General features: G+C 48.2%; 11 protein-coding genes across 11 annotated transcripts; 7 read left to right on the top strand and 4 right to left on the bottom strand.

Moving 5' to 3' along the window:
* Positions 1 to 1,634: 1,634 nt before the first annotated feature.
* Positions 1,635 to 5,776, top strand: N7487_000551 (uncharacterized protein; the record flags this gene model as incomplete). The annotated part of the gene is made up of 5 exons (XM_056868299.1): positions 1,635 to 1,776; positions 2,741 to 3,008; positions 3,152 to 4,234; positions 4,740 to 5,423; positions 5,598 to 5,776. Exons 1-5 carry the CDS (start codon positions 1,705 to 1,707, stop codon positions 5,774 to 5,776), a joined length of 2,286 nt encoding a protein of 761 aa, XP_056733083.1. The 5' UTR covers positions 1,635 to 1,704.
* Positions 5,777 to 6,612: 836 nt separating this feature from the next.
* Positions 6,613 to 8,532, top strand: bgt3 (uncharacterized protein; the record flags this gene model as incomplete). Its single annotated transcript, XM_056868298.1, has 2 exons — positions 6,613 to 8,318; positions 8,388 to 8,532. 2 exons carry the CDS (start codon positions 6,613 to 6,615, stop codon positions 8,530 to 8,532), a joined length of 1,851 nt encoding a protein of 616 aa, XP_056733082.1.
* Positions 8,533 to 9,878: 1,346 nt separating this feature from the next.
* Positions 9,879 to 10,920, bottom strand: N7487_000549 (SRR1 family protein; the record flags this gene model as incomplete). Its single annotated transcript, XM_056868297.1, has 2 exons — positions 9,879 to 10,237; positions 10,395 to 10,920. The coding sequence occupies 2 exons, from the start codon at positions 10,918 to 10,920 to the stop codon at positions 9,879 to 9,881; spliced, it is 885 nt and encodes a 294-aa protein (XP_056733081.1).
* Positions 10,921 to 11,700: 780 nt separating this feature from the next.
* Positions 11,701 to 12,557, top strand: N7487_000548 (copper acquisition factor BIM1-like domain-containing protein; the record flags this gene model as incomplete). The annotated part of the gene is made up of 3 exons (XM_056868296.1): positions 11,701 to 11,917; positions 11,976 to 12,289; positions 12,348 to 12,557. 3 exons carry the CDS (start codon positions 11,701 to 11,703, stop codon positions 12,555 to 12,557), a joined length of 741 nt encoding a protein of 246 aa, XP_056733080.1.
* Positions 12,558 to 13,213: 656 nt separating this feature from the next.
* Positions 13,214 to 13,691, top strand: N7487_000547 (uncharacterized protein; the record flags this gene model as incomplete). Its single annotated transcript, XM_056868295.1, has 2 exons — positions 13,214 to 13,218; positions 13,349 to 13,691. 2 exons carry the CDS (start codon positions 13,214 to 13,216, stop codon positions 13,689 to 13,691), a joined length of 348 nt encoding a protein of 115 aa, XP_056733079.1.
* A 1,651-nt stretch (positions 13,692 to 15,342) lies between these two features.
* N7487_000546 (NAD(P)-dependent alcohol dehydrogenase) lies at positions 15,343 to 16,770 on the bottom strand (the record flags this gene model as incomplete). The annotated part of the gene is made up of 3 exons (XM_056868294.1): positions 15,343 to 16,282; positions 16,374 to 16,528; positions 16,747 to 16,770. 3 exons carry the CDS (start codon positions 16,768 to 16,770, stop codon positions 15,343 to 15,345), a joined length of 1,119 nt encoding a protein of 372 aa, XP_056733078.1.
* Positions 16,771 to 17,251: 481 nt separating this feature from the next.
* N7487_000545 (ester cyclase) lies at positions 17,252 to 17,693 on the top strand (the record flags this gene model as incomplete). Its single annotated transcript, XM_056868293.1, has 2 exons — positions 17,252 to 17,311; positions 17,376 to 17,693. 2 exons carry the CDS (start codon positions 17,252 to 17,254, stop codon positions 17,691 to 17,693), a joined length of 378 nt encoding a protein of 125 aa, XP_056733077.1.
* Positions 17,694 to 17,852: 159 nt separating this feature from the next.
* On the top strand, positions 17,853 to 18,075 carry N7487_000544 (uncharacterized protein; the record flags this gene model as incomplete). The annotated part of the gene is made up of 2 exons (XM_056868292.1): positions 17,853 to 17,895; positions 17,921 to 18,075. The coding sequence occupies 2 exons, from the start codon at positions 17,853 to 17,855 to the stop codon at positions 18,073 to 18,075; spliced, it is 198 nt and encodes a 65-aa protein (XP_056733076.1).
* Positions 18,076 to 18,448: 373 nt separating this feature from the next.
* N7487_000543 (uncharacterized protein) lies at positions 18,449 to 19,110 on the bottom strand (the record flags this gene model as incomplete). The annotated part of the gene is made up of 2 exons (XM_056868291.1): positions 18,449 to 18,468; positions 18,525 to 19,110. 2 exons carry the CDS (start codon positions 19,108 to 19,110, stop codon positions 18,449 to 18,451), a joined length of 606 nt encoding a protein of 201 aa, XP_056733075.1.
* A 949-nt stretch (positions 19,111 to 20,059) lies between these two features.
* Positions 20,060 to 20,785, top strand: N7487_000542 (uncharacterized protein; the record flags this gene model as incomplete). The annotated part of the gene is made up of 1 exon (XM_056868290.1): positions 20,060 to 20,785. The coding sequence occupies one exon, from the start codon at positions 20,060 to 20,062 to the stop codon at positions 20,783 to 20,785; it is 726 nt and encodes a 241-aa protein (XP_056733074.1).
* An 858-nt stretch (positions 20,786 to 21,643) lies between these two features.
* Positions 21,644 to 25,766, bottom strand: N7487_000541 (uncharacterized protein; the record flags this gene model as incomplete). The annotated part of the gene is made up of 2 exons (XM_056868289.1): positions 21,644 to 25,579; positions 25,722 to 25,766. The coding sequence occupies 2 exons, from the start codon at positions 25,764 to 25,766 to the stop codon at positions 21,644 to 21,646; spliced, it is 3,981 nt and encodes a 1,326-aa protein (XP_056733073.1).
* Positions 25,767 to 26,751: the final 985 nt, after the last annotated feature.

Genomic DNA, 26,751 nt, shown 5'->3' with positions numbered 1-26,751 from the left:
GGCTATTATTACGACGGAACGATGCTGTCCTCGCGTTAGCGTCAAGAAGAGAGAGGGACTCGATCGTGCCCTGTCGTTCTGAGATATTGGACGCATATATATCGGTGGTCTTTTTTCAAATGTTCTACCAAGCATGGCCGATAAACCCTACTACGGAGTACTAGTTCATGGAGATCGACAGGGTTGCACGGGTCCCACGAACGCAGAGACCGGCCGAGAATGAAAATGGTGATGGGCGCCGTTAGGCTGTTTCGAGTTTATTTGAAGAGCTCGATTTTATTTTTTTTTTCTCTTTAGACAATTAGGCCGTGGAAACAAGCAGCTGAGAGATCGGTGTAACTTACTAGACTTATTAGTACGCGTCTTCAAAATAAGGGGATTTATTTCCTTTTTTTTAATTCCTTTTCATTCATTTACTCTTTTCACGTATTATTCCGCCGATCTTCGATATACTCCGACGAGAATTTCTCAACTTAAGCCGTACCTGAAACTGGCCTCTGCACGATCCGAGGGCAACGTCAACTAGCCTTCTTTTTTAGCCTCGAGTCCATGTCTATCCCGAGGTCCACACGCTAATCTTCATGGGTCAACATATTCTAGACTTTGTGGGTCAGTAGATGTTATTCGATCTTAACGTGAGAAAACGGATTTACCCGCAACCTGTTGAGTCTGTGTACAACGTAAAGGTACTCGGCACAGGATAGAGGGATATGTTTCTACGGAGTACTCGTATACACTATACGTAGATATGCCGAGGTGTTTTTTTTTCCCCTCTCTGTTCTTTTCCTATATTATTTTAGAGTCTATGGGCACATTGAACTGTGCAATCACAATCCCGCCTGAAAGTCTTAGGTCTCAAAGTGATTTATTTACACTTTTCAACGCCATATGTATAAAATATGAATTACCAACCTCAAGGGACGTATCACGATCACTCCACCGGATCCGAGAAGTCCAAGCCGTTGCGGCAAATCCCCTTTGGCCCTAACCTCTGTATAGATTTACTCCCCACTGGAATATGCCGTAGCACATCCTTTCCCCACTTGTCTCTTTGTCTGCACATCATCCCCAAGCGCCTATTTCTTTTCTTTCGGCTAGATGACACATTTAATTTTAAAGAGGCTCGGATGTTTACCGGACTCGAGGTAATCTCCTGCGTCCATCCTAGTCCATTATTACACCACTTTCCCGCTAGTTACAAGATCCTGATACACTTTGCTCCTGGGAAGTCTTTTTATTTTCTCTTTTCAGGTTTTTATCCATATTGGGCTTTTTATTTCTTTTTAGATTTCCGTATTTTTCCTCTTTCTTTTCGTTTTATTATTTCTTTTTTTTTTTTATTATTTCTCTCTTTTTTATTATCCTTTATATTTTCTCTCTTTTTTCAAGACTCTTTGATTCTAGCTCCCAGAGGTTTGCGAAAGGAAATAAGAATGGAGTCGGGTGCAGCTAGATAAACGACCCTGGACCCTCCACTTGCCTTCACCTTGACACGGTCCCCTGAACCCCAGTCACTTGGTGTGTCGCGCAGCTTTCTGTTTAGCCTCAGTTCAGGATCGCCCTCGTGGTCTACACCCTTTTTTTTAAACAAATTTTGTTTTTCTTTCGCCAAAAAGGAACCCCATCCCAGTTCTCGCTTTTTTCAATCTTGTACTCTTTCGAAGTTTTGCAAGATTCTGTCTTGGACTGTGAGAGAGATCGTTCATGACCGGCATGGTACAGCCCGACCTTGGTCCTCCAGCGACGAAGTACAAGGAAGATTCGATTGATGATCCCGTGAGTATCATTTCCATACGTATCTCTTTCCTTTCGAGTCCCCGTCTACCCTATAGATTTTGTGATACCTTTCCTACTTCAATATCATTCCTATCTTTCTTGGTTCTTTCTATGTGTGGTTGCCAGGAGAGCTCTATTTCCATTGGAGTTGCCATTTCTCGAACACTTGGATGTCTATCACGCCTTTGGATTCGGCCTTCCCTCGACTCTCTATTTCGTCGACCTGGATCTTGTGCAGGGTGAGCTGCGTTGTGAATCCCTCAACCAAAAATCAGCCGCCAACTCAGCATGCCGAGCTATTGAACTTGACTCTGGTCGATTCGCCATCTACTGGCCATGACTTACGGAGCGCTGTCTCATTTGTATGCACCTATTCTGGACCCACCACAGCCCTTGCTCCAACTAGAGCCTCACTTCGACCAAAATGATTTCAATCGAGAGCGACAAGAAAAAAAAGCCCCCCATGCCTAAAGTCCGTGTAGCGGATTGGGAGTGATATCTACATGATCCAGCTTGTGGAGTGCTTTGTCCCTTCGGAACAAAAAGGAAAACCTCCACTCGCGATATCAAGGACACACCAACGCTACACAGATCCATGCTATTCTTTGGTCCTGGACGGACTATCCCGGTTATACCCTGGCCCATTTGTTACTCACCTAAGGACATCCCTGTTCGAGGATTACCATTGATCTGTGGCTCAATCCAACCCTCTCACCTCTTATGATGAGATTCTGCATACCTGCAAGATTCAAATTCCCACGTCAGACCAGAGGGGTTCCATGCTGATGTCACTCTGGACACTTCTGGGCTGTGTTCCCAAGTTCCTTTTTGTTTCTTTCCTACGTCCACGTTGTCAGCTTGTAGCACTCTGCCTTTTCTGGCTCGAATCTTGCCCGTATCTTTCTAGCAACCTTTCGGGGCTGGCTATCGAAGTCCTAGTCACTGATGTTTGTTTCTGCTATAGCTTCGACACGGCAACTCTGGGCGTCCCGGTTCCCAACAGTCTCAGACATTACAACCGCGATCAAATCTAGCACAGAAGCAAGGCCCCGCCTCACCTGTGCAGCCCTCTCTTTCTCTCCCTCCTACCACATACCCCCCGCCATCCCATCCATTAAACGGAGTCCTGCACCACCATAATCCCTACGGACCGCCACCTCAGGAATCCCCCTACTACACCACCCATTCTCCCTATACAACGATCCCAGCGTCGGCGCATTACCCTTCTAGTGGTAAGTCCAGTCCTTTTCTTTCGATGTTGGTGGGAAGTCGTTGGGGTTGAGAAGTGATGCACTGGTGTTCGGCTTTCTTGAAGCTCTTAGCCATCCATTTAATTTAAGCTTGTCAAAGCCATCAACTAACCCCCAAGGATTAGGGCCACCTGACCTCATGGCATCGACCGCTCAAATGCAGAGACCTTACCCCTCTATTTACCACACCCCTCAATCAAGCTCACCCGCCTCGGTAGCTTCTCAGTCGCATGAGCAACATGGCCGCAACATGTATTCGCAATCACCACAGATGCCACCACAGATGTTCGGATATCCTCCATATTCGCCCATGAACCCAGTTCAGCCCTCACCATATGGAACCCATCACTCTACCCAGCAGCATCCGCATCCTATCACAACACAGCCATTGATGATGCCGCCCCAGAAAGCCCCATCCCAAGGGCCACCACACCAATCCCCCCACCTTCCGACGTCCGGCATGTCCAGCAGCCCGATCATGAAACTCGACTCCTCCCAGCACCCCGCCACTCCACAGCAAACAATGCTGAACCCTCCTCTTACGGCAAACAACAGCCACGCAATGCCCTCCAGCAATCCCCACGCAAGCCCACCACTGGGTGGCACCACCTCCAGCGCAGCACCAGGCCCCATCCCAGCCACGACCCCGCTAGTGGTGCGACAGGATAGCAACGGCGTGCAGTGGATCGCCTTTGAATATTCCAGAGACCGGGTGAAGATGGAATACACCATCCGGTGTGACGTGGAATCGGTCATCGTGGACACGCTCACGCAAGAATTCAAAACGGAAAACTGCGTGTACCCGCGCGCCTGTTGCAGTAAAGACCAATATCGCGGGAACCGACTGGTCTACGAAACAGAATGCAATGCCGTCGGCTGGGCGCTGGCAGATCTGAATCCCGCTCTGAGAGGAAAGCGTGGTTTGATTCAGCGTGCTGTTGATAGCTGGCGCAATAGCAATCAGGACCCGAGACTGCGCAGCAGACGGGTCCGTCGTATGGCGAAGATTAACCGAAGACAGTCGGTTCCCGCCCAGTCGACTCATATGGCGCAGCAAGGTCCTGTTGGCCCGTCTGGTCCACCTGGTCCAGGTATGAGTGCTATGCCGGCTCCTATTCCCCGTCCGAGTTTGGGTCCCATGTCGATGGGCCCGCCGCAGATGCATCATCATCATCAGCCTGATGGTAGTCCTCATGAAGAAGCTAGCGGTATGTTTCACCACATGTGATGTGCTTTTTGCTTTCTTCCGTCGATATTTTCTTCTCCTTTCTTTTCTTCTTTTTTCTTTTCAAAGAGCGGCGGGATCACTCATGTATTTTCTTCTCCTTGGAGCTTTTCTTTCTTGTTGGACCGGATCTATGTCTTGTGTGTATGTGTATATGTGGGAGTTTTTGTGTCTTGTCAGGTCCGGTCTCTCTATCTCTCTCTCTCTCTTCTCTCTCTCTCTGTGTGTGTGTGTATGTGTGTATGAGGATGTGTCAACGGTTGTATGAGGATGTGTACTCTTCTCTTGTATCCCTACCTGGTCCGCAGTCTGTGTTCTTATCTGTCTTATTTCATACCCTGTTCAACTTCACTACTTTGTCGCCTTTTTATCATTTGACACCGCGCATCTTGTGCCTTGGCTCTCCTTTCATTGGAACTGAATCTCCTTTCCCCGACATGTCAAACATGCATTTGTACAGCGTAGGCTAATTCCCGCTCTCCCCATAGGCACAGAATACCCAGGCCACCGGAGCATGGACACTCGCCTCCCACAACCCTCAATCCCCGACCTCCGTCCCGCCCACATCTTCCATGACGCCCCGACAACCCTAACCCCAGGCGGCAGCGCCAGCGGGCCCTCCATGCCCCCCCTCCTCCGCGACAACAGCCTCACCTCACTAAGCCGCCACACCATCGCCACCTCTGCCCGCATGGACTCAACCGACCACATTGACGAGCAAGGTCCAACAAACGAGGACCTCTTCAGCCAACTCCCAGATGGCAAACGCCGCAAATTCATCCTAGTCGACGACCCCCAGCGCGGCTGTCGGGTCCGCGTCAAGGTCGTCCTCGACAAAGTCAACATGGACGAGATCCCAGACTCGTATCGCGAGTCCAACGCCGTCTATCCGCGCACTTACTTCCCCATCCAGATGCGCGACGAGAACCGCGTCATCCCCGCTAAGCGGTTCTTCCGCGATGACGCCGAGCAGGCGGATGATCCGGAGGCATCGACTATCGGGCGCACGACTGTGCCTGCGCCGTCACTTGACGCCGAGACTGAAATTGAAGTACCAAAGATCTCACGCAGAAAACATCGTAAGGAGTTGATGCTTAATGATCTCGGTTATCGTATGAGCTGGAGTCAGAGTCGTGTGTTTGCGGGACGGATGTTATTTTTACAGCGATCGTGTAAGTGTTTACTTGTTTTTTTTTTTTCCTTTGTTTCTTGGTTTCGTCATATATTTTTTTGGGTTCGGTACTGTTTCACCTGAACCCATCATCCATCGTACACGTGCCGTGTCCATGGAACAATCTGACTGCGACTGAGACAAATGAGAGACCCCGCTAACCGTTTGCGAATAGTGGATGCCTATCGCGATAAAATGAGAAGCAGTATGCTCGCTGCGGGCCAGGATGCCGGGGATATACCTGATCATTTTGATACTCGTCGTGGCAAGCGACGGTTCCTGGAGCGTGGACGTCGGCTGGAGTCTAGTTCTGAGAATGCTGCACAGCGGGATGCGGAGGAGGTTGAAGGTTGAAGGCGATATTATATTATTTTTTATTTTTTTCTCTTTTTTCCCTCATATTTCCTTTCCCTTTTTACTTTGTGTGGCTGTTGGGGTTGATTATATTTCGTTTTCGGTCGAGGTATGTCAGGGCGTTTTGACGGTTTTGACGGGTTGCGGAAGAAAACGAGAAAATTCCAAAAACAGAAAAAAGGGATTTGAAGGGATTTGAAGGGATAGCATATGATTTAGTGATACGCCTCAGATGATACCATGACTTGATTTTATTTTAACGTTGAATGAGATATATGAATATGTTTATATAGAAATCTTGATAGTTCATAGTTGATCGTTGATAGTTTACAGTGACAGCATGGAGATAAAAATAGCCACGTAAGGGACACAGACATGGACGAATCCACTGAAGGTCCACATGGGACCCTGGAAGACCCTGGAAAAGGACCCTGGAATGTTGAAATTGAAGTATAGCCATGTTCACGCCAATAATAGAATTGGTTTATAAAATACATGGGTTGTACTCCATACGGAGTAGTGACTTTGTGATTCACCAAGCTTTTCCCCGTTGTCCCGGTCACGCCCTTATTTATCCCGCTAATGTACTCGGCTGCTTTTTTTGATTCTTACTTCTGTGGATTCTTATTTATTCTTTCTAGCAAAGGGTTCGATTTTCCTTTGTCTCAGAAGTAAATTCCTGCATTCAGTTTAAATTTCTGCCTTGGCACCTTCCCTGCATTTTTCTCCGTTCGCGGGTTCGCGGGTTCAACGGGTCTCAACATCTGATCTTCTTATTATTCAAAGTCCGGTCTACACCGGACACTCTCAATTTCCTCAAAATACAAAACAAAGACATGGACAGTCCACCAACCCCAACCCATCTCTACTCTCACAGCTCCCGCGAACGCCACACTATTACACCAGGCATGGACAATCTCGGTCCCAGCTCACCGGGCGGTGGAATCAGCGGAATCGCTCTAGGAATCGCCAATACACACAGTCGCCAAAGCGGCATCGAGGCATCTCACGGCATAAACGACGGATACACCGGCCCCGCAGAGCGCGACTTTAACACAACCGGCTCAGACACACCCTACGTCCCCTCAGCAGGCTATGCTAGCGGCGACTCGTTTCGTCCCGAACACGCTCACGCATTGAACATGGCGAGAGGCGGCACACTCGCCTCGCCCGCTTTGCAGACGCCCAGTCAATCGTCCGTGCATCTGAGCGATCCCGCACACAGCACATACCAATACCCCGCCCCGTATGCGGGTCTCACTGGTGGACCCTATCAGCGACACTCGACCGCATACAGTAATGGCGAGATGTCGAATATCAACCCCGATGACATCGCCGACGATGGCGATGAAGACTTTGCTCCCCCGCGCAATCGAGCTGCTGCTGCGGCCGGCGCAACTAGCGGCGCTGCTGCTGGTGGCCTTCTGGGCAGCTTGTTTGGTCGCGAGAAGAATGTCGATGTCGCATATAACTCAGTCCCCGGTGGGTTGGAGGGCGGCGGCGGGGGAGGCTCGGGGAGATCCGTGAATAATGGAGCAGACGGGCGCAAGAAGATGGGCTGGATTGTCGGTCTTGTTCTTGGGTTTGTAATTCTGGGTGCGATCATCGGCGGTGCGGTAGGCGGTACAATTGGTAGTCGGCATAATGAGAACAAGTCGAAGTCTGCCGGTACAGATACTGCTTCGGGTGATGCATCGACCAATGGGGACCTCAACAAGGATTCCTCGGAGATCAAGGCCTTGATGAATAACACGGATCTTCACAAGGTCTTCCCTGGAATGGACTACACGCCGTGGGGCGTGCAGTACCCGGACTGTGTGAAGTGGCCTCCGTCGCAGAATAATGTCACCCGTGACATGGCGGTCCTATCGCAGTTGACCAACACAGTGCGTCTTTACGGAACGGACTGCAATCAGACCGAAATGGTTCTTCATGCCATCGATCGCCTCGAGCTAAAGGATATCAAACTTTGGCTCGGCGTATGGATTGACTCGAATACCACCTCGACCGAACGACAGATTAAACACCTCTACAAGCTCCTCGATGATACCAAGGACACATCCATTTATAAGGGTATCATTGTCGGTAACGAAGCCCTGTACCGCGCCGGCGACAGCAAGCAGTCTGCCGAGACGACTTTAATCTCGTACATCAGAGACGTCACGAAGGAGGTCAAGAAACGCAATCTAGATCTATTGATTGCGACCTCCGACCTTGGTGATAACTGGAACGCGGAATTAGTGGAAGAAGTGGACGTCGTCATGTCCAACGTCCATCCCTTCTTTGCCGGTGTCAATATCGACGTTGCTGTTTCATGGACATGGGATTTCTGGCAGACCCACGACGTCTCCTTGACCAAGGGCACGAGCAAGAAGCAAATCATCTCAGAGGTTGGATGGCCCAGTGGCGGAGGCAAGGACTGCGGTGATAGCAAGGTCTGTGACGACGACACTCCTGGCTCTGTCGCCAGTATCGAGAACATGAACACCTTCATGTCTGACTGGATCTGTCCCGCGCTGGAGAATGGAACTGATTACTTCTGGTACGTTTTCGCTGTCCACGGGTTCTTCAACCGATCTATTCAGATTACTAACACGAACACTCTCTACAGGTTCGAGGCCTTCGATGAACCATGGAAAGTCCAGTTCAACACCCCCGGCAAAGAATGGGAGGATAAATGGGGTCTTATGGACTCAGCTCGCAAGCTCAAGAAGGGTCTCAAGATCCCAGACTGCGATGGCAAGACGGCCTCATAAGATGCTGTCGGATCCGGCTGTTGCTCTTTTATGGAATCATGATCATGAAATTTTCTTTTTATGTGCATATGTATCGTGTTCATAGTCTTGCTTTTTGTTCTGCACTGGCGTTTGTCTTTCTATTTCCAATACCATTCATCACGATGGAACCCCCGGATATCTCACCTCTCATCCTTGCATCTTTCCTCGGATTCATGTCTTTTCCATTTCGATTCGAAATCCCGAGGGTCCTTTTACCTGGCGTCCATCATCATTCCTGTCCTTTTATCTTTGTGCACTCTTTACACATTGCTGCTCGTCTTTGGCCTATGCTTGATTTTACCTCGCATATCCTCTGTGGTTTTATTCATTCCTTTCCTTTTTCATTTATGAGGAGGTCTTGAGTATCTGTTTGGCGGTCTTTTATCTTCATGGGATATTAACAGGGATCATTTGCGTGTGTTTTTTTCCGTAGCTATACTATATACTAGCTATCCTGTCTCAATGTATATAATGGGTCGATTCATCAACTCCCGGTGTACTTGAAAATACTTACAAGAACTACGATACAAATGTATGCACTGGCTTCGTTCATTGATCGTTATATTCTGTACCCTTAAGGAAGCCCTCCAATGTATTGTACAAAACATAGGAAGAAGAGATAACAATAGAAGTGGAACCATAAAAAGGAAAGGAATATTGAACAAAAGAAAATGCGTCCTAAGAAAGATCTTCGGACAACAGAGAGCTATCTCTGTGGAAAGCTTTCAAAAATTGGCTCGAAGAGAACTTCGAGCACGTAGGAGGAGATGAGAAATGTGTCTGCAGAGAGAGCCCCTCCCCTTGGTTCAGCTCCTGACGGTCAACGGGAGCACCTGGACACGTACAGTTTGTATCCGCAGCGGTTCATGGGAGTGTCCTACCCGTGAGGGGCGCTTGTACAGCTATGTGGCCTCCCAAGACATGCTTCGTGCCATTAGCAACCTAGCCCAGGCCGCCTACAGAGTGTCGCCAGAGTGATCAGGATAAACCCATCATGGGTAAACCGATCACTTGACAATAGCATCCCCAAATTCAAAAAATTGTTGGGTGTCCAGGGGGCTACGGAGTGCAATGTGGGCTGGAGAGGGAGGAGGGGGGTAGGGTGAAAGGGAAGGGGATGGGGAAGGGAAGGTGAAGGTGAAGGTGCACATGGGGTTATATGAAAGATCATGATATTGACTCAATCTTAACAAGTTCAAACCATCTCAAGAAAGATCACATTAACGCCAGTCCCATGCACGCCTAACCTAATCTATAACCTCTATAATCCCATGTATCTCATATAACCCAAAATCTCCAGAATACCAAGAACTTTTATATAGATATCACTCCGCACCCACGACCTCCTCAGCCCAATATAGCCTCATATTCCAAAAAGCATGCTCAAGCGCTTCAAACACCGGCAAGCAATACGACCCAGAGCCATCCACATAACCTTGCAGTACACCTCCAGAGTCCGCATGCTCAAGCGGACCACCGAACAACAGCCACGGCTTCGACGGCAGCAACAATTCAAGATGTTTGCGCTCTGCGCCGGGACAGAAGAGCATTGTCTTCGCTGTGATGTGCGAGAAGGCCTCTGGGTGTTTGATGACTGTTATATTCAGGGCTGCGAGTAGGGTTTCGTCTAATGTGTTGAAGACAGGGTCTTGGGCGTAGACTTTGAGATTGGAGGAAGTGGTGCCTATGGGTAGGTGTGCTGTTAGCGTGGGGTATACTGAGTATGCCAATGGTCAAAACAGAAGAAGATCGAAGTTGATCCAAGATATAGCCAAAAAGGAATATATCCAGAAACGAAACTAATGCAAGAAGGCCAAATCCAAAAAGATCGGGAAACGAACAGGCAACTTGATCCTTTATACTCGCCAGCGCAGCAAGCTGATAAAGCGACACAGAGCGCCGATCAACCCATCCATCACGCAGGAACCCGCTCGGGCTCCCAAGCCCGATGCAGACAATAGCGTCGACGGGGCAGAGGTTTGGGGGCAATGGAGTAGGGTCACCAGCATCAGAAGAAGAAGAAGGCTGTTCCTGTGCCCTCTTCAGCCGTTCATCCAAAACGCCGGTGAGCTTAGTCCAACTCTCCGAAGCCTCCCACCTCTCACGGTGGGTTTGGAACTGTGCCTGCAGGTCGGACAACGTGAGTCGACCCGGTGCCTCTGCCGGGATCAGGGTGGGTTCTTCGGGCAGGTCAGAGGATATCCCGGACTCCGATTCCTTGGTTGCAGTTGCGCCTCGCGGACGTGTGCGCATTACGCGCCGCACGTTGCTGCCGCTCGCGACATGGGTCCAGCCATCGTCGTCGGTCACTTGGGTTCGTTTTTGGGTTGGTCGTTTTCGGCGGGAAGTGTGGGAAGTGTGGGGCATATTTTATATATATATATATATATATAATTATATAAATATCGTTGGATTATTGATGTATTGGGATATTGTCTATGTCTTTGGATTTATTGAAGCTTTTTTTTTTTTTTGGAGATGCGGGGGAAATGCTTGGCGGAACTCCAACAGGCTTACTAAGTGAGCTGGCTGGCCCCGAGGGGGGAGACAGTATACCATTCCAAGACAAGGTTAGGGTGAGATAGAGCTACATATTCAAGTGAAAGAGTGAAATGCTTTGCAGGAAACAAAATCCAACAATTCAGAACTTATCCTCTGAGCACACTCGCACATTCTGTAAGCGCTCATGTTGTTTCCCCGAACGTTAGCGTCCCTCCTCGGCGCTTCCACCGCTGGTCACTCAGCAAATCATCGTGCAGTATCACCCTTTAGGTGATGGCACTTGCAGCGGGCTGTGATGATCCTAGGCTACCCCTGCTCTTCATCACTACCCGGAGCCAGTCACAGATGTCTCGCCATGCAGTCTCGGTCACATCTGCTTTCCAGGGTTCTGACTCGTCCGCCCTAGTGAAGGCCGGTACCCCTCAAAAAGACCATTTAGCCCTCGAAAATCATGGCTTGGTCTTGGTCTTGGTCTTGGAGTTTTTATGATTTTGGTGTCCATTTTGCCAATACCGTTATTCTCTCTATCCTACTTGCTTTATTTATCCTGCGATCGGATAAATTGAGTCCAAGTCTCATTCAGCGACAGCTGAATAATTCCTGCTCAGCTCTTACAACTTGTCACCGTTGCTGTGGGATCTCACCATGAGCTTCACGCAATCCACATCGCGATGGGCTTCTGTCCTACTCCTGCTGTGTTTGGGTCTGGCGCACGCTCACACCGTCATCACTTACCCCGGTTATCGAGGAAACAACCTCCACACCAACGGCACCATCGCGCAAGCTAATGGTCTTGGTGTTGCCTACGATGTGAAGAATGGCTCATATATCTACCCATACGGCATGGAGTGGATTTATCCCTGTGAGAAAAATTTATCCTATCGTCCTTATACACCAATCACTGACTAGAATTTTTTAAGGTGGTGGTATGCCCAGGTCGACCAACCGAACTAAGTGGCCCGTCAGCGGTGGTGCCGTCGCTTTCCAGCCGGGCTGGTTCCCAGGCCACGCCACTGCCCTGATCTATATCAACCTCGGCTTCGGTGAAATCCCAGAAAACATGAGCCACCCAGTCGTCTCGCCCTTCCAGATCGTCGGCCCGACCAACAACCCTTACCCTGGTACCGTGTGTCTGCCCCAGGTGCCTCTGCCGGCCAATATCTCCGTCAGCCCGGGTGACTATGCTACAATTCAGCTAGTTGAGACAGCCAAGCATGGCGCTTCGCTATTCAATGTATGCCCCCAGCCCCCTTACCTCCAATCCAGGAATCCATGTACTAACTTGGCTCTAGTGCGTGGACATTGAGTTCGCAGAAGATGGCGATGCGTCCGTGGAGACGGTCACTCGCGACAATTGCTTCAATTCGTCGGACATCTCTTTCGAGTACATGTACACCACCAGTTCAATCGGTTCCGGTGCGGCGATGCTGCAGCCTCCGAAACTGTCTGCTGCGGCTGTCGTGCCGCTGTTGCTGGCTGTCGCCTTCGGGTTGTACATGTAGGTATGTCGAGCTGTCTTGATTGCATTTGTGTGCGCTCCTTGCTTTTGTCTTTCCTTTGCGCCATACCCCTGGTTTTCATTAATCTGTGACGCTTCAAAATCAGTGTTGATGATACTGCATGTCTATGTCTTTCTCAAATGGACTATATAATTGACGTTTTGGGTCTTTCTGGCGTTGACTGGTGTTTGGCTTTTGTTTCTCTAGCTCTGCTGAACGAATATATATCTGTTCAATGTGACGATCCTGTGGAGTAGCTCCCAACCTCGGCATGCATTTATTGTCTTGCTCTTGTGCTCTTTTCATATAGCTTCCAACACCATTGGACCGGTGGGTCGCTGTGTTCTATTGCTCTATCAGATGACGGTATCTCAATTCCAAAACACGTAAGAGTTGAATTTTTCAACGGTGAGCAGTTCCTTTTCAGGATGCGGAGATGACCTCATTCCACTACTCTCCCAATATTAATCCATACAATTTCTTTTCGATTTCAACTTCTCGAGGTATTAAAGATCACCACAGAACCCGCGGACCCGTTGTTTGACATGGAGCCACTGCAAGAGGATGTTGATCTAGAAACACCCGGAGATATCTATTAACCCCCAAATTACCTATTACATCTCTGGGTGGAATTATATCATAGGTCAAAGCCTGCTAGTATGATGTGGTTATTACGGACGGAACTTGCACTCCGAGAGAATACCCAACATGAGATGGCCTTAAAGAAGATATACAGCGACTCCTCAAGATACCCTCACCCACAATATAGCGAATCGCATTCAGCACCTGAAGAGTGAGATTTTGAATCTTTCAAAGAAATATTGGGTATTAGAACGGGATTGGTGGAATATCAGAGCTTCGTTTATGGATGGCCTGTTGACTCGAGGTATCGACTATTGGCGCTCACAGCCAAGGTGTTATATGCACAGTGTGCTTTGCGATGATTGTACCGGAAGAGGAGGTCGCGGTGGAAGAGATTGTAGATGCTGTTATAATCGCATTGGAAGAAAGTTTTCGGTTGGTTATTGCACAGTGGAATGTTCCTGTTGCGAGAAGGCTTGGGACTTTAAACTAGCCCAAAAGGGATATTTCCATATCAAGGAAGACTTTAACACTGGCGGGAGTGCTTCTCTTTGAATTCGGAATGCCGCTTTTCTTGGGCTGATGAATGGTAGCTGGGAGGACCCGTTGGGTCTTATTCAAGATCCACATGCCATGAGATTTGAAATGAATTCGTTTTAATGAATAACACTAGCAAAGACGCAGCTGTGACTAAAGCTGGCTAAACAACAAGAATAAGCTTTTTAAGGATAAACTTAACGAATATTAGATACATGTATGTTATCCTACAAGGCCCCAGTAAAGTAGCGTGCAGATGTCTACTATGTCTTCTAATGTTCCCCCTATAGGATCCTCAGGATTAAAAACATTCCCTCCGATCAATATTGTAGGTCTCTTTAAATATTAAATTGTACATCAAATTGTATGAGTTTATAGAACGACTAATCTTCTAGCTTAGGCTTCTTGCATATGGTTATCGCTGAAACCTGCCTCTTCTTATCTATGTACTGCTTTCATTGATCATATCAATACTGCCGTAATAGTAATCTTAAATTTGATTTTAAAGACAATTGCTTTCCCATAGAACAGAGTTTTGTGGGCGTTTTGTTGACAGTCCGACCTTCCCGATTAGGACCGACCGTATGTAGATTATTTCTCTTCAGTTCCGAGTGTATTAGGTGTTTCATATTTGCTTATTGTTTCTTCCCTTTTTTTCGACAATATTTTGCTCCTTTAAAAACAATCCCGAACTCGTTACAACAGGTTCGAGAGCAAAAAAAGCGACCACTATGAGATTCGAACTCACAATCTCCCGATGACACTATTAACTAGGAGTCGGGTGCCTTAACCATTAGGCCAAGCGGCCAGTCCATGTGGATCCCCTCCTATTAACCATATTGTCGGGCACACTCAATGTGCACACATAAATTCTAAATCGACCAAATCGAATCGCTTAACTACTCCTATCACAACAACCATTACAGAGTACTATACTTTAACACCCCTAATTCTAGTGAAATTTTCAAGTGAATAGATCAGCCAAGTCTGTTGATCACACCAACAGCTATTTATTCCATTAGACTTTGTCTTTGCAGTAACCTAATGATCTATATTTGTACATTCGTTACATATCAATTGTACATGTGTACCTGACTTTGTACAATGCGCATGGCAACCGCACGCACATGTCATTTTCGCCTTTATATTTTGCTAGATCAAGCTGCTATCACAATTAGATCGAAATCCTCTACCACGAGCACCACCTGTGGGAAAGTCCTGAGACAGTAATTGTTCAAATATGTCTTCCTTCAAAGTGCTGGAGGTAGAATCCGAATCAGTGAGCAATTCGGGCTTCAAATCCATCCGTTTTGCTATTGTAACGCTTGAATTTTGCGGGAAAACTACGAGGGCAGACATGTGCCCAAGGGATGCAACACATACCGTGCGACCTCCTATAGCTAGCTTGTAACTCTGTTAGTTCCTTGTATAATACCTACGAGATGATATGAGGTCGTCACCTTTCATGGAAAGAGGCTGATGAAAATATTTCTAATCAACTTGGACAGTAGAGGCATATTCAGAATCTACTAAAAGGGGTGCTCTGCTTTAACAGTTGTTCCTTCCTGGCTGCTACTGGACCTGACGTTGCAAAGGCAGGAATAACTCCTGATATAAGGTATAAACCAAGTTCTGTATCATGGTTGTATTTTATTTAACCAACTAGGGTTTATTTGTGCTCGACTCTCATTTTAGAATTGCCCAACAAACCCTCAATCTTGGAAAATAATGAAAGCCGTACATTTACTGGTACTAGCTCGATCAAACCACCGCCCCCACCCCCTCTCAATGCCTTTGTGCCGGATCGGAAAGTTGTGTGCATTCCCCTCATTTTCCCCCTATTGTGGACTAAAACCCCCCTATACCTCATTTTTCCTTGCCGAAGGGTCTCCATCGCCTCTTCCATCCCATTTTGATTCAGCGGGAAGGTCATCACAATAGGCTTGACAGAATGGCGAGCAGTAAACTGCAACATTTCCCGTTGATTTCCTCGGGCTGTGGGTAGACTGCCTTGTATCCGTAGGGCTTTCATGACCAACGGCAGATACGGAAACTTCATCTCATCCATATCGACGGTAAGGGCGTAAATGGTGCCTCCCGGAGCCATTATTTGAAAGATAGCATCCCACTCTGGCTGTGCCGCTGAAGTGACAAGGATATGATCCAATGGGTCCATGACGGGAGGATATCCCTCAAAGACATGGAACTCGCTAGCTCCAAGAGCCAACGCCTCTTCTTTTTTTGACTGGGTCCTCGACAGCACGACCACTTGACAGCCCATCTTTGCAGCGAATTGAATGGCAAGATGCCCAAGCCCTCCAACTCCAATAACACCCACACGACAGGTTGAGGCGACTTGGAATTTATGCAATGGCGAAAATACTGCACTTCCAGCACACATCAAAGGTGCTGCTTCGGCATTGGAAATTTCGTCCGGGATCTTGTAGAGGAAATCCTCGGGCCATATCGCCGCATGAGCAAAGGATCCTTGGTCGAGACTAGATTCCCCGTAGATCTTGCGTTGGTTGCAGTATAGCTCGTCTCCACGCAAACAGTACTTGCATTTGCGACAGCTGCCGTGTCCATACCCCCAGCCCACACGGTCGCCACTATGTCCCAATAGTGCGTCAGCATCAACAGTTCAGATGTATCATGAAGGGATAGAGCAACTGAAAACATAGACCGTGTTGAGACACTTACACTTTTAGCGAGGTCACTTTGGTACCTATAGCACCCACAGTTCCTGCACCTTCGTGTCCGAGTACAATATTGGCGTGTCTGTAGTGCTCATCCGTTCCGCAAATACCGGAGTGAGTAATCTGGACGAGTACTTCGTCCTCCGAAGGACCGGGATGCTGGATTTGACTTTCAACAATCCTCCCACTCGAAGAGCCTTGGAAAACAGTAAACTCAAGCATGTTAGATACCGGAAAAATATTGCTAGTATTAAAAAAAGAAGAAGAGGGAGAGAAAGTTATGTAGCTGCCAGTCCTTTCAATCAGAATTAAGTGACCTCAACAAGAAATATAAGGCGTAAGGTTGAAATGTTTGCTCGAAAACATTTGTATACTACTAGGGTTCGGGGTGGCGCGAGCATGTTGCAGTTATGTCCAATCAAGACACGATCCGTCATATGCCCGGCGTCAACAATTTGAACATTATTTCGAATTGACCAATCATCGGGGAGTGTTGTTGTCACATTTCAGCATCAGATAGAGTAATGTGCTAGATATGGCCAATCCAGTGATGGCAGACCCGCTGATATAGGTACGCTACGTAGGCATGATTGACTAGTTTGATAGCAATGCTCAGTTAGATTTGGAATCTGTAATGGTCAAGGTGGGTTAAAAGGCAACTCCTTTGCTCATTAAAGCCTTCATCACCACTCATTCATTCCTGCACATCCAACTATTCACTTTTCTATACATTGTGTTCATTTTGATACTGTCGATATCATGTCCACGCTCCAGGAAAAGAACAAGGCGGTGGTCCAGAAATAATTCGAAGAGTACTGGGGAAAGGGCAATGTTAACATCTTTGATGAGGTGTGCGCCGATAACTTCGTCATCGATTACCCCATGCACGGCCCCCGTCGCGGTAAAGAAGCGGCAAAGAAGATGCTCCTCGAGTTCCGCGAGGTAAGCAGTTCAACTTGTGAATAACCCATGTCTTTATAACAACCTAATATTGTTTGATATATAGGCATTTCCGAACATTTCCTTTCAAGCGTACAAATTTCCTCTAATTGCTGAAGGGGACTATATGGTTGGTCGCTGGATCGGCGGCGGCAAGCATACCGGCGTGGCATTCGACGACCTGGCAGTAGGCAAGCTTGATAAGCCAAATACAGGCAAAGAGGTCTATTTCTCGGGCACTACGATTTTCACCCTACAGAATGGCAAGATTGTTGACGAGATTGGCGAAGAGCAAGCCCTTACGGCTCTGCAGCAGCTGGGATTAGTGTCTTGTCCTAATCCAGGAAAGGAAATCAGGTACGACGCAGAAGGCAATCATATCTAATGGAATAGTAGGAAGTAAAGCCAGACAGGGACCTTAATATGTTAATCCAAACTCCTATCAATGTGTCTCTATCTCTTTCCATCTTTAACGCTTCGTGTATTTGATAAGTATAGAGTAGGGGTCATCGAAATCTCTCAAAGCAACAACCCCCCTCATAAAATGGCAAGGCTAGATCGTTGGGCTGAGTTTGCCGTTGTGAATGGTAAATATCTAAATATTCGATGCAGGGGCATACTCGCAGATTCAGTATTCTCGTTCTAGTAAAGCTCATTTACTATTGGCCCGAACCAAGCTTTTCGCCAAGGAAGGCCTTCTAAGCGATATGCGCGAGAGTGGTTTAATGGATCTGGATATTGCATACGGAATCCCCATGTCGTGCTGAGAAAGATGTAGTATTTCTCATAGAAAGTGGCTCCGAGCTCTATAATGACATACCGAAAGCAGATAATCTTACACCACAGTAGTACTTTTCAACCTGTGTTTAGGGATAAAATAGTTACAACATTGAGAGAAATTAAACGTTCTCCCCAATTCTTTGGCAATTTTTCTACGAGATACCTAACACTGATACATGGATAAAGAGGCATGTTGTGGCAGAAATTCTGGAAATGGAAGAATTAACGTTCATTCTGCTAAATTAGGGTTAAAAATGACCAGTCGTCGTCAGAAGACGAGTTATTAGAGCTGTCATTGGCAACCACGTCTTGAAAATTGAAAGAGTCTCCCAGTGATTAGAAAGGAAGTGCTGAGATAAACTAATTCCTTGTGAAACAGCCTATAAGTTGTTAGTATTAGTACTGGGATTTTAAATCCGAACTAGATGAAACAAACCCATCTGCAGGTCATAACCAGCTCTAATCCAAGATTCCTCGCTGCCGTACTTCCTGATGAAGGCTTCGACAATGTCTTTGCTTGCGTTTGGGACCTCGGAAGCTTTTGGAAGGTGATCCGGGTTTTCCGCGCAGTAACCAAGCAAGAAAATAATATCCTGGGCATCGGTTGCCTTTTTAGCTTCACTGGCCCGATTGATGATAGACCCACATTTTGCATTCAGAAGCAATGCCGGCTTTAGAACCTTTAAGTTTCCGACTGTGATTACTTCCGTTGTTTCGTCAAACTTTTCCCGGAACAAAGCAGGAGGCGCGAGGATCTCAATCTCCACAGGTTCGGCACCCCTATACCATGTGTGATATGTCTTTGCTTGAACCTCGAAGGCCGGGGAGTCCCTCAGTAACTGTCTCACAGCAGGGGTTTGGCCCCTAAGAACAACAAAGTCGATATCCTGGGTTGCTCGTTCGGATCCTAGAGCCGTACAAGCACTGCCACCGACAAGGGCGTACTTTTCGTCGCCGAGTGTATTTCCAAGCGCTGTGAGAGCCGCATGGAGTGCTTCGGGGGCATGTAATTCTGAAGACATACTCAATATAGCAATAGCAAGCAATTTTGGATTGTAAATGCGGTTTGTAGGTGATGGACTGGGTGGTCATCTAGGGTCACAATGACCTACATCTCTATCCACGGGTCTGCAAACTTCGGGTGCCTTATTAGGCTATGGTTTATATGTGGAGGGATATCAAGAACATCTCAAAGAAGGATATTTGAAAATAGGTCTGAAAAGACACATGACAAGGCGTCCATTCAGTTGTATAAAGCACCACACGTATTGTATTTTGGAAGTATCTACTACGCTATTCTTGTATCTGATATCATGGAACCATATGTCTCGATCCCACATATATTTGTTACTTCAGCTATGTACTGTTTAGTACGTATAAGTGTAGTCGGACGGGTTTCCGTCCTTGACAATGTAATACTTTTAAAATATGATTCACTCCAATGACCTTGTATATATTTCTCGCTAGTGGTTCCCTTCTCGTTGTACTAGTCAGAAAGGCAATCATGAGCTATATAAACATCACCAAGAACAGGAATAACAACACAGTAGAGATTGCTGGTAAACTGAGCAAGGAGCAGATATCTAAATCGGACAATAGATTATGCTATGAAGAACTACATGGCGTCTAGAGATCCGCTAACAGAATAGGTAGGTATCCATGCATTACCATTCTGATGACTCATAGTCTGCTTAACGCTCATTGCAGGATCATATTCAAAATTGGAAATATACCATATAGTTCTGATCAGTATATGGAATTAGTACTCAATGATCTTATCTTCAAACAATAGGCTGATGCCTTATAAAGTCACGTGGATCAGGTTTATTTATACCGTCTCAGACTTTCCTTTGGGGAGTTGACGACATGGCGTCTTATCATCAATCTACAACATCAAACATCTAATCTACATCACAACCACCACCCTTGAATTAGTTTCTACACGTTGCCGTTGTGGTGTTCACATACGCCATGCCTCATAACGAGTCAGACACCGAGAGAAGATATAAGCCTTGTCAAGTATTATCAGACCACCAGATCCCCTACGTCATCTGGTTCGAAGATACTCTCCATCATTATGGAGTTCCTACAGTCAAGTTCAATCTCTATCTCCTTGTGTCAGACCTTGACGAGGCGGCCGAATTACTCGTTAAGGCAGGGTGGGTGATTGATTCGCAAGGACCACGTAAAATTGGCAACGCGAAAGTCAAACTCCCACAAAAGCGACTTGTTTCACCAACCAGCAAGACAATAACTGTTCTTCTCCCGGCTAAAGAGTGGAAGTTCCCTCTGATAGCTGACTCACCTTCTGACGACACGCCGTTGACAGCGGACTCACCCGAAAATATGTCATTCCCACCATTACCAGGCTTCCTTGATGCGCTGATTGAAAGCTGGCTAGATTGTCCTAGTGATGATGCTATGCTGCTGCTTCACTTGGCCTGCCAAATCTCCTATCTTTATGCTCATGTGCCCGCTCTAAAACAACGATCATTCTCTGAACAGATGAAATATGAACACCGCCAGTTCCACTTTGATGTGCTGGCTGGAATGGAGATGGGCACTATTCAATTCAGAAAACACCAGGGTGCTATTCGAGATGCACTATTACAGGGCCAGTATGAACTACGGGAATGTTCGGCGTCTCGTGATAATGAAGATCTTTTTGATACAGGGAGAGTGGGGATATCATTATGAACAGTAGATAGCAATATTCTACCATAGCGCTTCAAATGCAAAACCCATTGTTGGTTATCACAGAGATTCAAAATTGGGGTACGAAGACGGCATGGATATGTAGTTGATTATATATAACCAGACTTCCAACCTGTATGCCTAAAATATATATCACCAAGCAGAGAAAATAATGTAACCATGATCAGCATAAAATGCTTGTTATTCCTACGCAACCTTCACTGACTTGGCATATAAAATATAAAAGAAGCATTAGGTAGATCATATTGCGTTTCTTGTTGACCAAATCTATGATAAAAACAAGTCTGAAAATAGCCAAAACGACCCATCTCGTTAGAGCGCACCCAGCCTAAGAAGGGACCGGGGTGAGATATAAAAGAACGTCAATAATACAGGGTGGGAAGGAAAAACGAGGGTATCATGGAAGCGAACAACTCCAATGGGCCACACCGGAAGATCAAAAAGAAATAGAAGGAAAGAAGAAACGTGAGAGCGAGAGTGTAATACCCAGTTTTGGGTTCAGGTTTTCACCAAAGAGTGAGAGGGCGAAAGGTGGAATACAGGCCACAATCAAGATAAAAGAAAGAAAGAAAAGGGCGAGCCAGAATTAGCAAACCAAGGGGCGTATATCAGTGATTAGATATTAGATATTGTAGATGATGGAGTCGATTTTTGAAGGAAAGACAACAGTAGCCACCGTAGGCAACATGTCTTCCCTGATAGAAAGGTGTGCGAAGGAGAAACAAAATTAAGGAGGGTATTAAGCAGAATTCGAGCTCAAACGTGAAACAAGGGGATCTGTCCAATCGTCTGACTCAGAAGCAATGTTACAAGAACACAGTTCAGATCCGCGACATGTGATCAACCGCGCAGTCCGAATGCCTTCCGAAGAAGAGGAAATCTTTTCTTTCGTCCCGAGCCAGCAATCACGATATCGCGCGCCGAAAGCCTATGATCATCGGGGTTCGTGACTTCAGGGGTGCTGTCATTGTTCGGATCTGGTCCACCGCGGGGCGCCTCGGGCTCCTTCACAATCGGAGATGCACCGTGAGCGCCATTGCCATTGACAACGACATTTCCATTTTGTGCTGCGCCTGCACCATGTGTCGTCGGCGCGGGATTCTGCGCTTGGAGAGCAGACGACGGGGCGCTGTGTGGCTGTTCCGCAACTGGCTGGATAGGCTCTTGTTCCTTGGCGTTGTGGTGAAGGGGCCAAGTGTCTGGTCCTGTCGACTGACGTTTAGACTGTCTCTTCACCAGCTTGGACGAACGAGTCGGCTCTGGATTCCCGGCAGACACTGTAGTTGTGGTGATACCGTGGTTCCCATTCACCATGCCCTCGCCGCGGAATTGATCGGGTTCCAGACGTGACCGCTCTAGGGGACTCTGGGAGTCAGCTTCGCGAACCCCATGAGATTTTTTGATCCCAAGTCGGGTGAGAAGTCCTTGCTTTCGACCTTGGGGAGGCGCCATGATGAACTCCTCCAAGTCTCGCTGCGACATGCCACGTTGTTTGGCTACAGCTGCCATTCCAGACATATTTGGTGCGTGCGTTTTGCGGGACCCGGATGAAGAGAGTACTGAATTGGATGCAAACACCAGGTGTGCTTGCTGCCGGGCGCTCTCTTCTGAACTATCTTCCAACTCTGTTGAGTCACCGTCATCAGCACCTTGGCGACGGGGGATACCACGGACAGGGCGTAACTGATTACTTCCGGGCTCATCTTCATCGCTGGAATCTGCAAATCGACTGGTGAATACCTGGGGTCGGGCTTCATCCTCGTCATCTGAATTTGCAAACCGAGTTGCGCGCGCCGACTTAGGGGGTGCCTTGGTGAACTTCGCTCTTGGTGGGGTCTTCTTGTTTGTTGAAAAGAACGAATATCGCTCACCCCCAGTAGGTCCTCGGAGAGTCTTGCGCATTGTGCCATTCGAGGAGCCAGATGAAAGAGGACGATGTTCAAGGGGAGACTCGTTGCGCTCTGTTGGAGATTGGACTCGAACATTAGCACCAGAAGCACCAGATCTCATTGTCCGTCGCATGGAGTGGGTATCTGCACGCGGAGAAGAGCGTTTAAAACTGCTGGAGGAATCACTTCCATTTGACATTTTTCGGCGAAGAGTGCCAGGGATACCTGCTTGTCCTCCTACATTGTGGAAAACTGGGCCAAGAGACAGTGGACGGGGTTTGGCTTTGCTACTTCGCGGAGAAGCATCGTTGCTCGACCAGCGGGGATCCTCTATACGAGACGCGCTATTCACATCCACCGACATAGGGCGGGTTCGCATGGTGGGCTGTGTCCGGACGCTGGGGTTTTGGGCAGCCGCATTGCGGGTTTGCAACCGGGTTGGCACTGGCGGGTATGTGGAACCCAGCTCATGGCCAACCGAAGAGGCAGGGGATTCCTCTACAAGGCGGTTGACAGTGCCTTGAGTCGGTGTCATGGAGCGCTCCTCAAGTGGTTGATCAGTCACATTTTGTGACTGATTATCCACCATGGCGGCTCTGCCGATAGGTCTCGGTGTTGCGTCCCGGGATCCGCTCGCAATCTCTTCAGACGGTGCGGACCTAGGGGCTGACCGGCTATCGACAATAGCATTGATGGATCCAAACCCATCCCCATCCATGTCCTCCGCTGCATCGCTGTAGACGCTATCACCAGACTCCTCCTCTGTATCCACGTCATCCAGCATTGGAACGGCACTCGCCACGGCCTGGGTGCTAGTCTTCTTCGCAGTCGAATCGAGAGTGCGGTCTGAGCTGGAGGGCAGGAACCCGCCCGGAATCCTATACTGGTCCATGCTAGATCTCTTCACGTCGAAACTTTGTCTGGTTCCGTCTGCTGGGGGCGTAGCAGGTTCGACAGCAATAGCAGGCACAGATAATTTTGAGCCCACGCTAGAATACGGCTGCTTCTCAGTAATATCATCGGCGAGTCCAGCTTCTCGTTTGTCCTGAGGGACGGTATTCGGATGCGAAGTGTGCAGACTGCCATTGATGGATAACTGCTCTAGAGCGTTCAAACCGCGCGGTTGGAAGTATTCATTTGAGAGCGACATATCCGGCCTCGGCGCCATCTCGGATGCAGACGAAGAGCTTGACTCATTGTCACTGAAATCTGGGATTGGCGACCTCTTAAGGCCACCGCCTCGGCTTCCCCGAATGCTTCCGAAAGAAGGAAGAACCTGTCGGGGTTTGATGACTACATCCCAGTCATCGTCACTCGCAAACTCCACAGGTGACTTCTTCTTGCCAGCACCAAGCCAACTCATACGAGGCTTGTCTTTACCGCCGGGCGGAGAATCAGGTGTATATTCTTCTGGGGAGGTAGGAGGGCTGGCTGCCAGATTGACGACTTCAGCCTCGTCATCGAAGCTGACCTTGACAGACTTCTTTCTACTGTCAACTCGAGATCCTTCGTCTGAGGCCACTGAGGTACCATCTGATAGCTCATTCGATGGTACAGCTCGACCAGTCGCCCCAAGCCTCCCATCAGGTGATAAAGATGTTCCCCTTGGGTGTTTCAAGGCCGATTTGACAGGAGACACCGATCTGGGTGGAGGCTGGTGAATTTGATCACCGGCTCCAGCTACAGAGAGCAATCTGGAAAAACGGGCAGTTCTACCTGGGCTGCTCGATTGACGATTTGGCGGCTGTCCTATTTGGAGTTCCGAAGAGGGTGATGAGGGCACTGGCGCTGCCTCTACGTGATCAGCAGTTGGCGATGCACTCGTTGTTCGGTCTCTGCCTTGTCGTATGGGAATATCTTGGACAATTGTGTCGTCACCTTCGGCCTCTTCTTCTCGAACGATGGATGGCCACCGCTCAGGAAGAACTCGGGAGGATGGGTGTTCACTTTCCACGCTGGCCACAGCAGGCATGGCGTTACCGGTATATCGGTCTAGGGAATCGGATTCTATAAGCGAATTTCGCACGTTCCCAGCCCGACCATTTGCACTTGGGCTGTCCTTTGACACGCCAACCGCTAGGGCCGCAGCACCTGCAGTGCCAGCCAAAAGACCAGATTTGTTTGCGACGGGGCTTTCATCTAGGCTGGCAGATGGTTGTGCCCTAGGTTTCCCTTTTGGAAATTTGTCAGATACCTCAGCAATCGATTCTTGAATAGCATCATGGAGGCTCATCGGATTATTCTCAGGCATTGTAATCGGCGAGGTAGGCCGCGAGCCCATGGGGTACGAAAAATTCACTGAGTTCCGACTCGCCGATCGTTCTAGTTCTGGAACAGTCCCAAGACTAGTCACACGTTGATGTGTAGCTAGCTGAATCGGAGACCCTCGCGCATGTTCCCGATCCACGCCCTTCATCCCAGAGCGCGGTGGAGACGATGGAGGCGAACGCATTGACGGTTCCATACTCATCGCACGTCGGTTCGGCAGCTTCCGCTGCGAAAACTGCGTTGGGAGAGTGGGTAATGGAGGCACATTGATGGGTTCATGTCTAGGCCTGATGGGCCCAGAGCTGGTAGCTGGGCGATGGGGGGACTGGTCGCGAAAGGTGCGTGCGCTCATCGAACTATTGCTACTGGAGCGGCGCAGCGTCCCACCCACGCTGGCCGAGCGGCGACCCCCAACGGGGTTAACCTGCGACTGGGTCGAGCTCCGCCGCTGGACCATGCGCTTTGTCTGGACATTTTCAATTGGGGTCGGGGTGGGTGTGCAGTTGCGGAGTGCAGCTGCCGCTGCCGCGGAGGACAAGCTGGCTGTGGAGGGTTGGGAATTCAGGAAAGCATGGCTGGCGGCAGACTGGGCGGATTGTGCGGCGGGTGTGGAGAGTGGCTAGCGGGAAGGAAGGGGAGCTGTCAGTTTCACTTTCATGCACAGGTTGCAGGTACCCGTTGGATTGCATCAAGTGCTGCAACGGGACCCATTTACAGATAGGGCAATCTGCTATCCTTGGTATTCGATGCGCGGAACATACCTGGTGATGGGCAGAGGCACTTCTCTTGCGACGACCGAAGACCATTGTTCACAGTCTTAGGCTTTTTTTTTGGCGACTAGAACGGATCAAAGACTGGATGGCCGGTCACTGCTTAGTGCAGCGCCGAGATCCGAAAATTGAAGTGGATGAAGGGAATGTGGATCTCTAAATGATGATGCGATGGGTAGCTATAAGAAGAAGTGGGAACTGGGGAACTGGGAAATTGAGAAGTTGAGGGGGAGCAACTCGGGAGGGATCGACCAAGTCAGGGCCAGTCAAAGAAACAAGGAGATATGAAGGCAACACCAGGTAAGGAGGGCTAAAAAAAAGGTGAAAAAGCAGGTTCAAAAAAAAGATCAAAACTGATCAAGCAGATCCAGGCAGATCCGAGATCGAGAGGAACTTGCGTCATGACTTTGGGTCAGGCACAACAACTTGGTTTACCGCCTTGAATTATGGACTTTTTATGCATTGCTTATGTTAGCCTTATACTTGGTGTATTACTGTGCATGGAGTATGCAGATAGTTCCAAGGTTATCATTAAGTGTCGAATACCATGGTTGGATGTATGGTGGAAATATAGAGTATTCTGACCCCAGAGCATATGGGCTATATATACTCTGCTAGTATGCCTTTTTGGCTTAATGGGTAAATGCTTGGAGTAGTGGCCGGATCTCAGTATCAATACTCGGAAAATCAATGGACCGCCATGTGCTCCAGGGCTGTATAATATAGTTAGTCATCCATGTCCGCATAGATTGTCAAAATAACAGAAATTGTCATTTGAGTTAGAAATTATATATCGATCATCCATCCCTAATCTTCCACACGGTAAAACCAAGACCCAATTTTCTATACCAAAATTGAATGTTTCGGGGTTGCTTATGCCGATATCCCGCACTGTAGACCCCTTTACTGCGGGGGGCCAGCTTAGGCTTCTGGGGTTATCGCTAGTGTTGCGGATCATGGGCCAATGTGACCCGACGTCACTTTCCTCGGTGAAATTGATTTAACCTTACCACCAATCATT

This window comes from Penicillium crustosum (assembly GCF_028827405.1).
Source record: "Penicillium crustosum strain IBT 35664 chromosome Unknown utg000001l_segment0_segment0, whole genome shotgun sequence".
Classification (NCBI taxonomy): domain Eukaryota; kingdom Fungi; phylum Ascomycota; class Eurotiomycetes; order Eurotiales; family Aspergillaceae; genus Penicillium; species Penicillium crustosum.
This window is presented reverse-complemented; position numbering and strand designations above follow the sequence as displayed.